The following is a 16,024-nucleotide window of genomic DNA, read 5'->3' on the forward strand; positions in this document are numbered from 1 at the left end:
CAAACATCTGTAGCACAACAATTATTACTCTTGTAAATGTTGTCTTCCCTCTCAGAGAAAACCACATTAAAGTGACTGGCAATCAGATACAAGGATGAATCCTAAATCTGCAATATAGTACACTTTCTTTGTGATTAGGGTTGCAAAATTCCAGGAATATTCAAGTTGGAAACTTTCCATGGGAATTAACGGGAACATATGGAAATATACAGGAATTAACGGGAATAAACTGGAAATGTTGAAGGTAATTTATACTAACTGTATTTACCTTGTCATATACAGACAAAAATATAAACATTTTGTTTTGTCATAGGCTGATTTGAGCCCTGAGGAAACTTGGGGCACTTGACTATATGCTTCTGCATCGTTGTGTCATTCTTAACATAGGTCTTTGCACAGTATTTGCTAATGTACACCTCCTTTCCTTCTACATTGGATGGAGTGAAATGTCTCCACACATGAGATAGTGCACGTGGCATTGTTCTGTAGAATAAGATGAGAAGAAAGTTTGTAAAAAAACACTAATGCAATGCCAGAGATATAGTTAGCCAAACAATTGGATTCATCTGTAAAAATATTTTACAATTGATGGATAAATGAATAGAAATAGGCTAGATGAACAATCCTCAATCAGCATGCTAATATATTTTCCCCAGTAATATCATCGAAACTGACCTGACTAGTCCTGCACACTACAGCAGGCCTCAATAGTGCTGTAGTGTGCAGGATGCTGGGAATAATCTGTGCATGTGATGGAAGAATGCACAGTGGAGGGTTGAAATGCAACGTGCAGCGTGTGCTGCATTCCATACATCTTCAAAATAGATTTTTGATTGATGTTTTTATTGCTCAGCATTTAATTTGCGTATTTTTTTTCAAAATTCCCCAAATTTCCGAGCTTAACTTCTCATGGAAAGTTTCCGCGCCTTTGCAACCCTATTTGTGATAAATTATTTATGCCCATGTTTGTTTCTAGGTATCAATTTCAAAAGTTGCCATAGCCAAATGTGTGAGGAAAAAAAGCAAAATAGACATAAGCAGGTACCTCAAGGGTAGACATTTTATTTAGTAGTGAGGGTTTATCCCTATTCGAACAGATGGGGTGTTATTGTCAGCAGTGGGTAACTATGCTGGGATTTCTCAACATCTGTCTATGCCGATTGTCAGGGCGGCGTTGTGAATGTGGGCGGCTCAATTTGATTTAAGATAAATCTGATGATTCTGCAATAATGGCATGTATTATGAGCGGGAAGTGAGAGAATTGCAGCCGTGGTAAAGGGACTGACATACAGAACAAGGCAGTGGTCATAACTGATTAATTGATTGTTTTTCAGTATTAAGGAACTGAACTTGAAAAATGCAATTTATCTTCTACATATAGTTCCATAAATGACTTTCTGACAGTATGTGGAAAACATATGTTGGTTTTGTTAATGCCATACTTTATATGGAGGTGAATTACAGAGCTTTTGTTTTGAAAAGTTGTGAACTTTATTTAAATAAATCATTGATAATCTTACATAAACCACACAATTGAACAAATAATAAAGAAAATTCAGTTTAATTTAATAGAAAATATTGACATCAAATCTTTATTGCAGATACACCAGGCAGGATGAAAACAAAGTTTTCCAACTTAACTTCATGATAGACTGTTAATAAAAAGCTCTGCACACAACATCAAGCTCACAAACAGTAAAAAACAAACGTGTATTATTTAACTGTTTAAGGGAAAAATGTCAAGCATTACCAAAGATTAAATTAACTGCCCATTCCAAACAGGTAGGTTTAGAAAGGGCACTACACTACTATTAACCTAAATGTTAACATACAACAGGCTTTTCCTGGAGGTTTTGTGTGTCCTGACACTGTCTGTGTGATTTCATTTCGTGACTAAAATTCTTATTTATTATATGGAACAAAAAACTGGCATCTACAATCAGTATTATTGCTGTCAGTCAATAATTAAAATAAAAAATTGTTTAAGAACAAAATAAATAATGTGGCATTGTGAAAACAATAATTCACATATGAATGCATAAGGGTATTTATCTTATTCTGTTTATGATACTGTTGTTTGCTTTAATCTGTTAAGTCAGGCTCTTTCAAAATTCTTCCAATGTCTGTCTGAGTGACTTTCACTTGTCCTGATTTGTCTCCATCTATTCAGCAAGTTGGACTTCTGTAACAGTCATGCCCTCAGACTTGTAGCACGATGTTTTTCTTGCAGTTTTAAATCTCCATGTTGTGTAAGGAGAGAAAAATAATCCTCAAACTGATAGTGGACGTCAGTGTCAAGGAAAGGTGTTAATGGCTTCTAGGCAATATGGTTGGATGCAGTGATGGATCTAAAGGTCCCAGTTCGGATAAATAATTATCTACCAGCTTGGGTAGTAATTCTGCTGGACCAGGACATCCAACCGCAGTGAAACGATGCTTCTGTAGAAACCCAAAATTTTCAACTTGCAAAATAAATAATTAATGACATCTTTCTTAACCATTTTAAGCTTTAACAATAATTTTTAAAACAAATTCCTACATCTGATGGTCCCAGTTATGTTTTCTCCAGCTGTCACGGTGGAGCCGATTTCATGTAAAGTTGCTGTGTCTGCCTGTTGAGTACTATTTGTGCATCTGTTTGAGGACATATTTTGTCATTACACTTTTCAGGTCTATAAGGAAGCGGGTTAATGACTACTGACCACTCATGGGTCAGAACATCACAATATTCTTAGAGATTAAATATAACAGCAGGATGAACACCTGAACTTCTGGAACAATTGAAGAAGTTTATTTTCAGGGTAAGAGAGGTAACTAAATCAGAGTAAATTACTATTGTCCCAACCCATTTTGACATGGGCCTATGATTTCAAAGATTGCCTCGGTTTGAAAACTCTTGGTCCCAGTCAGTGTCAAGAACATCATTGCTAAATTCAACCGAGTCAAACAGGGACAGTCCAGAGAATGGACCCTTGGAATCATGAACAATACTTGGTGGAGGGCCCATCTTAAAAGACCTTCTCTTCTTCACATTGACTGTGCTTTCATACTCAAGATCATCATTCATCACTCTCTTTGCAGCATGTACAGTCTCTCTCTGCTTTACTTTAAAATGTGTTCTAGTTGGTGACTCTGTCACTTGCTTTCTTTTAAACAAACATTTTTCTTCTTCAGTTAGAGGATTTATTTCCACTTGCATTGGAGCAGTAGTCTTGGGTTTAGTTGTGCAGGTGAAAGAGAATCTTGAGAGTTTAGCAAGAGTTGAAGCGGGTATAGTGGACTTTGTGTGGCCTGGATGGAATGGTGTGGAATCATTGATTTGAGTGCTTGTTTTTAAATGTGGTCTGCAAGTAAAGTCATCTTCTATAGTCATATCACTATTGATGTCTCTGGTTCTTTGTTGCTGACACAGATTTTCTGATTCATTACTCTTTTTAATTCTACCGACACTTTTGCCTTGGGCCGATGTTTCCTTTCCCAAAGAAAAAACATTCCTATCCAGCTCACCTGATGTGAAACAAGTACTATCTTCAGACCAACACTCAGCCACCTCACTTTTTCTACTGCACCTACCTTGCACAAGACTTTGAAACTTTGTACCTTTACCCTCTGAATACACCACACTTTCTCCATGTCCCCGTCGTTCCACTTTGTTACACTGCAGATTATTTGACTCCTGCTCTCCGAGTCTTCTGTCTCTCAGATTCTTGGGGACCATCTGAAACACGCACCCCAATGACTTTGAATGTTGTTCATCTGTCTGTCTTTCAGGCTGATGTACCTTTTGGTAAACAGAGCTTTTTTCTTTGACGTATTCGTTTTTCTCAGTTTTTTCGTTTTCTTCTTTGGATGCAGTGGTAACAGTTCCTTCATGGGTCAATGTTGAGCCTATGCTTTTTTGATAGTCCTCCTCAGTTTGACAGGTTGGTTGTTTAATTGCAGTAGTTGTTTCTGCCCCCATTGAGTTTGGTTTTCTGTTCAGGTTTTCTTGAGTTGATGTTAATGTTGGGGTCAGATCATCTGGTGACCCTGATGAAGTGATGGAGTGGAACCAGTCCAAGCCACTCTCCACCGTGGCATCCCCCTTGTAGACATTGGTCATGCCATGGACTTGTGTTTGGTTGTGGGTGTTTGTGTCCCTGGGGTGACACTGGTAATGAGCAGTATGTGAATCAAACTGGGAGGCATCTGAGGTGTAGCTTTTAAGCCTAATGAATAGAGAAAACACACATGAACTACTGAGGTGTAGGAAGGAACCTTGATACAACTATCTTTTAGGGAACTCAGAGGTCACATAAGACTTATTAAACAAGCAAGCCCAGATGCATTATGACATGTATATCACAGTTTGCTGCGGAAGTAATGATAAGAGAAAAAATGGTTATTTAAATTAATGTTTAATGCTCATCAAATTCAACACATCAGCAAAAGCAAAAGAGTGGGTGATATTAAAATATTTTTGGTACAAGTAGTTAAAAATTTCAGACTCTGTCACTACAAATGTAACAAGCAGTCAGTTACTCACCTGGCCAGTCTATCCATCTCCTTCTGAAGGAGCAGAGGCAGGTTCAGCCCTTCCAGTAGTAACTGAGACTGAGCTTCATACTGCTGACCAGGGTCCTCAGGGAATGAGGTCAGTAGTGCATTAACATTACCTAGCAGAGCACCGCCCTAAGAGAGGAGAGTTGTTACTGACTACCAATGAGTACTACAAGCAACTGCAAAAACTTGATTCAAAGTCAAATTTTAGACCTTTGTAGGATCACAATAAATGAAATTTAAGCCCCAAAAACTATTTCTTTGATAGAGTAGAGAATGTATTTAAAACTATTAATAAGCTTAATAAAACATCAGAATAATAACATCAAAATAACAACAACTGGATTGAATCCGAAACCCTGTGCGAAAGTGTAAGACGAACACCTTACTACTGATCTATGAATCTGCTCATAGTTTGAATATGTGTTTGAATACAAAAAACACCATTGTCTTTCATTTGAAAACACAGGTGCTCCTGGAAGCGGCATTCAGCCAAACACACATGCAGTGATACCAACCTTTGCTTTGACACACAGCACAGAGCAAGGATACTCATAAGTAATTATAAGCTTTGTCAGTAATTTACCCCTCCTTTCTGTGTCTCTATCATTCCCGCTGTGCAGTGCCGACCGAATCAAGCCGATTCGAGCTAAACCGAGTCCGCCCTGCCATCTTCTCCGACACATTAGTTGAGTTTACAAATTCTGTTGTTTTGACCCGGATGACACTGTTTGTGTGTATGAGTGCAAGTGTCGACATAAGAGTGTCAGCGTGAGAGACGGACTGAATTACTGTATGAATGCACAGTCATGAGTTAAAATTTTACTAATTTAAGAAAAGTATCTATCATTTTGTGGTAATCAGTTCTGTGGTAGCAGTTAGAAGTCAGCTGAGTCTGTGTGTGTCTTTGAAACTGCTATTACCATTCCCTCAAGGTCTGGGACTATCGTACAAAAGCCTGGGACAAACGTTATCAAAATATGCGGTTTACAATTATTATTATTATTAAGTTGTTACTATTTATGTCAAGTTTTTGTAACGTTAACTTGTAACATGGTTGTTTTAACCATTGCTCTAACAAAAGTACTATTACAGCTTGACACGAGCAAAAAAGTTTTGTTGAAAATTGAAGGAAAAAGATACAAAAGAACGTCAAAAGCTATTCATCTCCCCTCTTTCCCAACACCAACCCAAATGTTAATGTTGGGACAACTATCAGTACGTTTGTTTGATAATTTTAAAAATATTTAAGAGTGATAAATATACAAATATAGAGGAAAACAGGAGCGGTAAAATCCTTTTTAATACATATTAATACATATTTTTCTCAGGGAGGCAAATAATAAACAACCATGCACAATTATTCTATTGATGATCAATTTTTGTTTAGCAAAGAAGCTCGTTTTTTTTCTCCTTACCTGCATTGAGCACTCCATGACAGAGACAGCCATGACAGCATCCTCTATGGTCACTGTTTCTCTGTACATAAGCCTGGCATGTGCTGCAATGTTAAAAACATTTGTATGATCATATACATATGCTGGTTTTAGCTCTGTCATTTAAAGAAATTAAACTAGTTGACTTGGGTTAGTTAGAGCACTTTTCACAATTCTTCTAATCCTAATCTCAAGAATAGAACATATTTCAGTCACATCACATTACACAGAACACAATAGTGTGCATTCAGCAACAGTTGCAAGAATGTCCTGCTCCAACCTGGTGTTACCATCTGTATCAAGGTATCCTGTCACAAGTGGATAGCTCTAAAAAAAATTAAAAAAATTATATTTTTAGACATTGATGCGGGCCAATTCAAAATGTATGGCGGGCCGCAGTTGGCCCGAGGGCCGTAGTTTGGACACCCCTGCTCTAAATACCGGCGTGCCTGCAACCAAGTAAAACTGAGATCCTACATTAAGAAACTACATTATTGGGTGGTCTGGGATAAATAGGTCCACATCTCTAACGCGCACGCAAGCACCCACGTGGTTGGCGATAATTAGTGCAGTAGAACATAAAATGAATAAACTAAACTAAACAGCGTTTAGTTTATAAAAGCATAGAGATAGCCTGTTATCTAGCTTGCTATATAAACAGAGTTGTCTTGGCAACTCCCGCGATACCTGTGTGCAGGATTCTACAATCCATTACAAAAATATGGTTTTAATATAGATTTTTTTTAACAAGTTTAAAAGTGTAATGTTATCCTATTACCTGACAAACCTCTTTTTTAATCACAATCAAGAAGAAGACTATAGTTTTTGTTGATGTTGTTATTGCTGCTACTTTCGCTGTCCTTTTGTTAAAAGAAAAAAAATGGATACTTGATCTTTTATTTATTTTTAGTATCAGCCTGTCCTTGGATTTAAATGGACAAAACTGGATTTGTCTTTGTTTTTGTATCAAGGTCGATCTTTATTGTTTTTAATTTCAGTCATAACATGCCGCGAACAACTTCAAGCTAAATTTAAAAGCTGATGGCCAAAAAAGAGCAATTGAGAATGTGTGTGATTCATATTCCGATCAGTCGATTAATCATTTCAATAATCAATAGATTAATTGACTATCAGAATAGTCATTAGTTGCAGCTGTGTATAGCTCGCCTGGTAGAGCTCCCAGCCAAACGGGGCAACACCTTACTCGCAGTGGCCTGGGTTCAAGCAGTGAAGCTGCCCTATGCTGCTTGATCTCCCCCACTTCCCCCCCACAACCACCTCCCTGTGCTATCAAAATTAAAGGCCATTAAAGCCCCAAAAATATACTCTTAACATACTCTCATATTCGTCCTGTATCGTTTATTACAAGGCCAAAACACTTGATGACGTGAAGGGGAACTGAGGTTATGTCCATAACGTCCTCCTCAACACCTGCTAACATCCACTGGTATTCAGTAACTTCAATTGTGCAGAAGACCTTCAAACATACAAGGGATATTTACCATTTAGTCCAATATTCAAAAATGACTCTAAGAGATTTAGTCAAATTTCCATGCTCACCTTCAGCCAGTCGGCTTAGACTCTCCAGCATGCGGATGGTGGTGCGAGCAGCATTGCGGCCATCACTTTGTCTCTGCAGCTGGTAATAACGTGTTAGGATGCTGTTGGCCTCGTCGGACATCTGCGGCTGCAGGCGTTTAATCGCACAGAAGTAAGCCTTCATTTTGTCCATGGGCCACAGGCTGGAAGACTCAGCAGCCAGTCCTGAGAGAAAACAACACCATGATATTGGTGTTTCATGATATTGAATGCTTTGAAATAATGCTTTGAGATAAGTATTATTATTCATTATTATCCTATTCAGTCAATTGTATCAGTGTTCCCCTGAAACAACATTCTTCAAATTTCAATTAATATGTGTTCATGGGTATTTGAGATATATTTCAGAGCATTTGGTTTCTGTATTTACAATTATTTATTCACTGATTGAATATTAATTTGACCGCTGGCCCATTTCATTTTTAAAAGCACAAGCTGTACCTCTGTCCTCCAGAATAAAAGAGGAGATGGTTTGGTCCCACTCTGCATTTCTGGTGTCCAGCAGAACAAGGACCAGGTCAAAACGACTCAGCAGAGGACTGGCCAGAACTACATTCACAGACAGTGGCTCATCGGGATTGTACTGGCCTTTAGGGTTGGTAGCTGCCAGGATGGTGCAGCGAGTGTTCAGCTTACAAACCATACTTGAAGAAAGACAAGAGAATTTAGAGGAAAAATAGGTAAACATCTAGAAAAGAGTGGAAAACAGTCCATGCAAAAATAGATTAGGCAAATACAGGATTATCAGTTAATCTCTACAATATAGTTGTGGAGCACTGGGTGACGATAATGATTGTTTCTTGCTTTAAGACTGTGTTGTCCTCCGAGAACAACATCTTGGCTGTATAGAACACTGGCTGTATGTAGAATGTGGGGTTGCGCGGTATGCATTTTTAAAATACATTAATATATTTTCAAAAGGGGTACAGGATTTCGTAATCCTGTTTATATCAAGATAAAGCTGTGATTTATCTCCTGAGGAGAAGAGAAGAGTCTCCTCTATAACATACTACATGCAACCCCGCCCCCACTCTCACTATGGATGTTCACAACACCACAAGGTCCCCCACTGGCACCCCATTCTCTTCAAAGATGAGAGCAGGTTCACACTGAGCAAGTGACAGGTTTAAACAAATCTGGAGACACCTTCATAAACCTGCTAACATCATCCAGCATGACTGGTTTTGTGGTGGGTCAGTGATGGTCTGTGTAGGTATATCCTTCGAGGGTCGCACAGAGATCCATGTCATGGCCACCGGTTCCTTGACTGCTGTTAGGTAAATGTATGAACGATTGTCAGACCTCAAGCTGGTGCAGTGGACCCTGGGTTAATTAGCGTGCAGGACAATGCCTGGTCTCATGAGGCCAAAGTGTGTGGGCAGTTCCTAGATGATGAAGGCATTGATACCATTGACTGGCCCTCACGTTCCCTGGACCAAGTACCACTACAGACTGTCCAGGAGCTCACTGATGCCCTGATCCAGGTCTGGTAGGAGATCCCCCAGGATACCATCCACTGACTCATCAGGAGTACGTCCAGACGTTGTTGGGAGTGCATCTAGGACCAGGGGCCTTACACACTACTGAGTCACATTATGCAAGTTGGGGTAATGTCCAAGCCAGCCCCTGTTCATGGTCCCACGTCAATGCCAGCCCCTGTTCCTGGTCCCTCATCGGCAATGAGACCAACGTTCATTCATATAAGTTTAAAGTTTCAGTAAGGGGCTTGGTGACAGCTGATAAAACTGCAGACTGGTTGCTTTGAATTGAAATATGCAACAGGTGGTTGTGTTTACGATGTTCAAGCGAGAAAAACAGAATTTCAGAGCCTCTTTCTGATTCTTCTATTTTTTCACTCTCTAATTTTCATTCTGGCCAGTTCCATTGAAAATCTTGGGTTGGGGCTCTGATGAAGGATGAGCAATTTGCGGCCAATTGGACAATGTACAGTGGAGTTGCAACAAATTCATTTTCACGCTGATCAGTGGGTGGCGCTGTCACTATCACTACATAAAGACTTAAAGATCCTTTCAGGTTGGGACTCTGATCATAGGTGAGAATTGATGTATATTGTAAAATAGCCAGGAGCAGTTCTTCAAAGTATAAAACATGTCACTTCCTGTCGCCAGCAGGTGTTGCTGTAATGATGAGTCAATAATGACATGTGGATCTGATCAGGCCGGGACTGTTACCTTATGTAAGAGGTTTGAGGCTGATTGGACAATGCACAGAGAAGTTATAATAAATCTCTCTTTTTTGGCGAATTATCTAAATTTGACACCATGTCACGGTCAGAACGTGTGTCGTACAGTAAAAATTCAAGGTAGTTTTGAACTACACGAGTTAAGATGACACCCACTGATCTGATGAGCTTCAGGATGAGTTTGTGAAAATACCACGTGTGCCACTTAATGCAAAATAGCCGACTTCCTGTTTGGTCTAGCATATTGACCTAGAAGAGTTCTTTGTTCGTAATGATATATGACACATGTGCCTAACAATTTTTTATCGTGGAGCTAGGGCTGCGCTTTAGGGGGCGCTGTTCAGCTATTTTGCCACGCCCATTCCTTAAAATCATATGAATATCTTTGGGGGGGCTGTTGTTACACACATAATGTTTAAGGGAGATTTAACAATTAACATGCATGTGAGATACAACTTTTTGTTTTGATGGTGAATCATCAACATTTCACTATACTGTCACACCGTCCGACGAAAACCTAAACTTTTAATACCCTTTAGTCTCCTTTTAAGAGGACACTGGCTGAATTTGAAGTTGATCAGATGGAAGCTCTAGGAGGAAGGTCTTTAAAATGGCCAAAATGTCGACATTCCTGTTGCGTTAGTCAAATAGGTGTCAGGATACTCGTGTGTTCCGAATTTCGTAAGGATTGGTTAAACCAGCCATAATTGTTGCATTTGAGCCATTTTGCCACGACCATTTCCAATTACTCCAGAATATATTCATTTTCACCATGCCTGACAGCGAAGCTCAAGCCGTCACAAATTCATGTAATTTGCAGGAAAAATCTAACGAAAAGCAATAGGGCCTTCGCACTGTCAGTGCTCTGGCCCTTAATTGATGCTGCATTATTTCATAAAATAGAATACTTGAGTGTGTGGAAAAGCATACCCAGCTTTGGCCACACTTATAGACTGTTGCTCCATAGCTTCATGAATGCTGATGCGGTCATGTTCCTTGATGCTGTTGAATTCATCAATGCAGCACAAACCACCATCGGACAGGACCAGAGCTCCTGCCTCCAGGTGCCAATCACCTCCATCTTTCACCGCTGCAACAGTCAGTCCTTAAAAAAATGGCATTATTGTGTCAACATATCTAGTTAATCCAGTGAAACGTAAACAGTTAGGTTAACAGTTAAAAAAATGTATTGTTTCAGCACCTTTGTGGTCCCTTTAACTACCGTTAAACATGATACATACTTTTTTTTAATGACACATTTTTTTGAGGCAAGTTTCAAGTTGCAATTCCCACACTGTGTGACTAATAAATTATTATTTTTTCCATCCTGATGATAACTATTAAATATTCATTAATTTTCTATTTTACCCCTTTAAATGCCCATTGTATTTTCATGTTCACCTGATAGTAGCATAGTTTCATATGAAAAACAAACAAACAAAGCAGTACTTTCCATATACCACATGCTAGGAGGAAATATATGTATATTATATTTTTTCGATTCCCAAAGCCTTAGATATGTCGATGATTAGAAACACACACATTCACACACACACACAGAAAGTTTACTATGTTGAAAATCATACACAAAAAAAAAAATCACAGCCAAATCAACATTTCATTTGTTACATTCTATTTAGTGTTAGGACTGCATGTACATGTGCACATGCATGTTTGTGTGTGTGAGTGGTTGGGTTGGTGATGGTGATTCAAGTGCTCATTTATCCCTAACATAAACCTCACGACCACACAAGAAAGTTCTGATATGTCACTGTTATAGGCAACATAGGTGGTTGCCTAGGGCGCAAAATGCAGAGAGATTTATCATGACGTGAAACATACAATGTTAACCAATACAGTAATGTCCCACCATCTTCAAACCCCGGAAGCAGAAGCACTGTGAAGTGCAACGAAAAGCTGTCCGCATCCGGCTGACAATCTGCAGCGATTATTTCTGTTTTGTTTTTTTTCTCTCTCTGCAATCGAATTGGGCTAGAAAACACACTGATTTTAAACGATATAAGTGACTTATTATATATGATATAAATTATGAAATATGCATCCCGTACTTTTGATTTCCCAGCTGTTCTTATGGAGTTTCAATTTCCTAGATTTTTGCCCCCGCATGATAAAATCTTTATAATCTTTGATTATATACTTATCCCACACATTTATCAGCTGTGTCTAAACAGAGACACACACAAGCACACAAGAGAGTTGGGGTGGCTATAGGCTTGAGTCGGTCTGTGAAGACCCTCATCATTTAACCCCGAACTGGTGCAGAGAATTGGCGCTTCCGCCTCCTGTGTGTCCCCGACATTTAGGCTGCAGTGTTAGACTGTGGTCACAGTCAAATCCCCAAAGATGAGTCAAAAAAGAATTAAATTATCGGGCGCACAATTCAGAAAGTGTTGCAAAGAGGATGAGAAGAAAGAGCAATATAGAGGTAAGAATCACCATGATTGTGCACATCAATAATGTTTATTTTTGTCGATATGAATAGCCAGCAGATTTTTATATTTTTTATTGGATATTTTTATTATATTTTGTTTGCCTGTGTGTGCATCTGTACACAGTCCAAAAGTTGTATGGGATGTATATTCTGAGATTAAGTGAAATCCTCATGTTTTATATATGCATATGTCAAACCTTGTTCATATTGCATTATAATGCAGACTCCAAATGGATTCTGATGTGCATTTTCTACACAGCATTTAAAATAATAGTTTTATACTTGTTTTATTAACTAATGAATGTAGCCTCTAGAGCAGGGGTGCCCACACTTTATAGGCTTGTGAGCTACTCTTGAAATGACCAGCTCAACAAGATCTACCCCCCCGCCCCCCCCCTGGCGCACTGAAAAAAGATTTTAAACGATATTGATAACATATTTTATATTTTATAGGATATAAATGATTACATATGCATCCCATAGTTTGTATTCCCCTTCTGTTGTCCTGGAGATTTAATTTTACCAATGTTACCAATCACATTATTAAATGTCCCCCCTCTGCCCAGCCACAAGCAGTCATATAGATAAAAAGAGAGGGGGGGGGGGGGGCTACGTATTCTCCACATAGGTTTGAGTGGAGAATACGTAATTTACCCTCCACACCCGACATAGCAAACAGCGGAGAAGTTCTTAAAGATGGATGATATTAAATTGATAATTTAAGTGGAGAAGTACAGTGAGCTGTATGATCCTCAGCACATATGAGACAAAGAAGACACATGTTGGGCTGTGTTGCAGTTGATGTTGGAGCAACAAGTAAGTATATGCTTGAAAAAAATGATTAAATGCCGTTTTTACTGCAGGCTGATAACAGCAAAAGTATGTGACATTATAAGCGTGGCGCTTCAGCGTCCGGTGTGAACAGCCAAGCGCAGGCGCTCTAGGGATTAGTGCGGCACGGCGATTCGGCGTCGCTTCCGCGTCCGGTTTGAACCCGGCGTGACGTGCAGTCCGCCCCGGTTGACGTTCGCAACATCGTCCAGGGCGGGGGGCGTGGGGTCGGCGGCTGCGACGGCAAAAAAAAAAAAAAAAGTGGGTACGTGCGCCGGAGCGTCCACGTGACTGCCTCATGTCCAGTTGTGCGATCGACCCACACTGCCTAGATCGACGTATTGGGAACCCCTGCTCTAGAGTGAAGGAAGGAATTCGCATTTGCATTTGTGTGTGTGTGTTAGTGTGTGTTTGTGTGTGTCTGAGCACCCGTGTATGTCCTTATGTGTGGTAAAGGCTCATGTTGAGCATCCTTGATATTCCAACAGGTTCTTTGATGAAGTACTAACAAGGGACTTCAGCATCGCCATCTACCTATTCTTAACCAGCCCCCAGTGACCAAGGTGAGACAGCTTCTATATCTACCTCAAACCAACCAGGTCCCTGTTACCACAGTGACCCAACCTCTCCATCTACCTCTTGGCAATTTCATTTTCATTTCAATTTCATTCATGAAACACCAAGCTCTCTGGCTACTTCCACTTGTACTAGTGCTGTAGAGGTATCTAGCTGCTCATATGCATCCAGAGTGCCACCAGTTTCTACTGGAAAGACCACAGGTTATTCTACTTCTCGATCTATCCCTGTTGTTGGTGTGCCTGTCAAACCACAACCAATGGATCCTTCCGACTAGCCTGTCCTCTCTGATAAAGACAGAATAAGTCATCAGAGGACCTTATAAGGTTGATGGGGATAATATTTTCCTTAAAAGAGAGGATGGACGGAGTTGCCATCGTCATTACTTTTACTCAACATTAATCAGTGGTGAGAAGCTAATTAGAAGCTGGCTTATCCTCTCCAAGAAAAAGAGACATCTGTTTTGCTGCAAGTTGTTTTCACAGAAGGATTTTAAACTGGATAGTGAAGGACTTAATGATTGGAAGAATGCCACCCAGGTTTAAAAATCCCATGAAAATGTATGTATGTATGAAGATGTGGAAATAATTGGAGATTCGAATTGAAACTGGACAGACGACAGACAACGGCACTCATTGTAACAGAGAGGAAGAGGCGGCGTGGTGTGCTCAAAAGAAATATGGCCCTGAGAGGATCCACGGACACACTCTATCACCCCAACAATTGAAAGAGGTGGAGCTAATTGCTAAATTTTAACCAGTTTTAAAACAGAATTTACAGATCCTTGAGAGGGGAGTAGCCAAATGGCAACATACTTTGGAAAAAACATACAAAATGAATTAATGAGTGCCATTAGCTGGGAAGATCATGGAGGCAATTGAAGGTGAGATCTAACTCAGCAAGTATTTTTCAATAATACTGGATTGCACCCCAGACAGAAGCCATTCTTATGAGCAACTCTCAGTTATCATCAGGATTGTGTCTGTGGAGAACAAGCCACAGGTGAAGTAGCACTTCATGGTTTTCCTTGAAGCTGAAGCTTCCCCAGGAAAAGAGCTATTGTCTCTCATCTTGAAGAGACGGGAAGAGCTAAACATACCCTTTGATGACTGCAGACGTCAGTCATATGATAATGTTGCAAATAAAAAGGAAAGGAAAGGTGTACAGGCGAGATTACTGCAATCAACCCCAGCGCTATATTTGTGCCATGTGCAGCTCACACATTTAACCTGGTGGTAGCAGCTGCTGCATGAAGCTCACAAGAGGCGATTGGTTATTTTGGCTACTTACATAAAAGCTCCAGTATGCTACTCCGAATCCGTTACGGACGGACAGACGGACGGATCCGACTGACACGTTTTGATTTATAGTCCTCCGCAAAGCTGTGGGTGCTGAAAACAATTCACCGCCAGAACAGTAGGTGGCGCAATGGAAGACGAGCTTAGAGAAGCCTACATCTAATTACGTAGAAGAAGTCCACGTTTGTTTATTGACCTCCTCCCGGCTTTCCTCACACACAGTGAATGATGGCAACTAACAGAACTAAATAAAGTGACAACCAGCGGGACAAAATGTTGATGTTCTCGTTTCTTAGCGCAGCGGTTCCCCGGTCTTGTTTCCGAACTACGTTGCTAATCCCACAGCTTGAAGCTACACAGAGGCAGCTAGCTTCCCCTCCAGCTTCCACACACAGTCAGCAGGGACTCCCAATACTAACTACTACCCAGTGTTTGCTTCTAACCTGACGGTGTTTGAGAAACCATGTCACGATAGCCGTGGTATTAAAGTCGTGACACCGGGTTTTTGTGCTGTTACCACCGCAGTTAGCATGGTCGCTAGCGCCGTTATGACAGGGCGTTATAACCGTATGTGACCGTAAACACATGCCGTTAGTGCTCTAACCAGCCATCGTCAGCCGGACAACTCCGTTGGCTTAACACACTTGTAACATTAATCGTAGAATTGTAGTTGTGTTTGGGTTTATTGTGATATAGGTAATGAAACAGGAGGCTTGAGGTCCGGAAATGATGTCGTTCCGAAATGCTGTCGTTAGCGGACTCCGACATGACGACGTGTAGTTAGAAAAATCAGAGGTGCACGAAAAGCTCTCCGAGGAGCTCGGAGAGGGCGTTCCAAGGCGGAGAAGGCGGCCCGTGTCCGTCAAAACGGAGTAGCATATATCGGCCTTCAAGGACCCATCGTATACCCATTTTACCACAAGTTGATATGGTTCCTTGGGGTCTTAATGAAATGTCTGTAACATATTTTGGTCAAAATACCACAAGGATCATTTAAAACAGCACCCTTTTTTCCCCTTCTCTACAACAGCCCTCCTCAGATTTACCTGTTTTGAGTGCCCCGCCCCCCCCCCTCTCACCCCCCTCTCTC

General features: G+C 40.3%; 1 protein-coding gene across 2 annotated transcripts in view; it reads right to left on the reverse strand.

The window, feature by feature from the left end:
• Window positions 1–1,545: 1,545 nt before the first annotated feature.
• Window positions 1,546–16,024, reverse strand: part of mcm9 (minichromosome maintenance 9 homologous recombination repair factor) — a 37,385-nt gene continuing 22,906 nt past the window's right edge. The window contains exons 10-15 of one of the 2 annotated variants that reach the window (XM_061092134.1): window positions 10,708–10,882; window positions 8,016–8,218; window positions 7,536–7,739; window positions 5,958–6,040; window positions 4,526–4,671; window positions 1,546–4,208 (exon numbers count right to left, since the gene is read on the reverse strand). In XM_061092134.1, the coding sequence (XP_060948117.1) occupies window positions 2,870–4,208; window positions 4,526–4,671; window positions 5,958–6,040; window positions 7,536–7,739; window positions 8,016–8,218; window positions 10,708–10,882 (2,150 nt within the window). In that variant the 3' untranslated portion in view covers window positions 1,546–2,869. Of the gene's footprint in view, window positions 4,209–4,525; window positions 4,672–5,957; window positions 6,041–7,395; window positions 7,453–7,535; window positions 7,740–8,015; window positions 8,219–10,707; window positions 10,883–16,024 lie in introns of those variants that run through there. The other variant, XM_061092135.1, reaches the window with a different exon arrangement.

This window comes from Limanda limanda, chromosome 18 (genome assembly GCF_963576545.1).
Source record: "Limanda limanda chromosome 18, fLimLim1.1, whole genome shotgun sequence".
NCBI lineage: Eukaryota > Metazoa > Chordata > Actinopteri > Pleuronectiformes > Pleuronectidae > Limanda > Limanda limanda.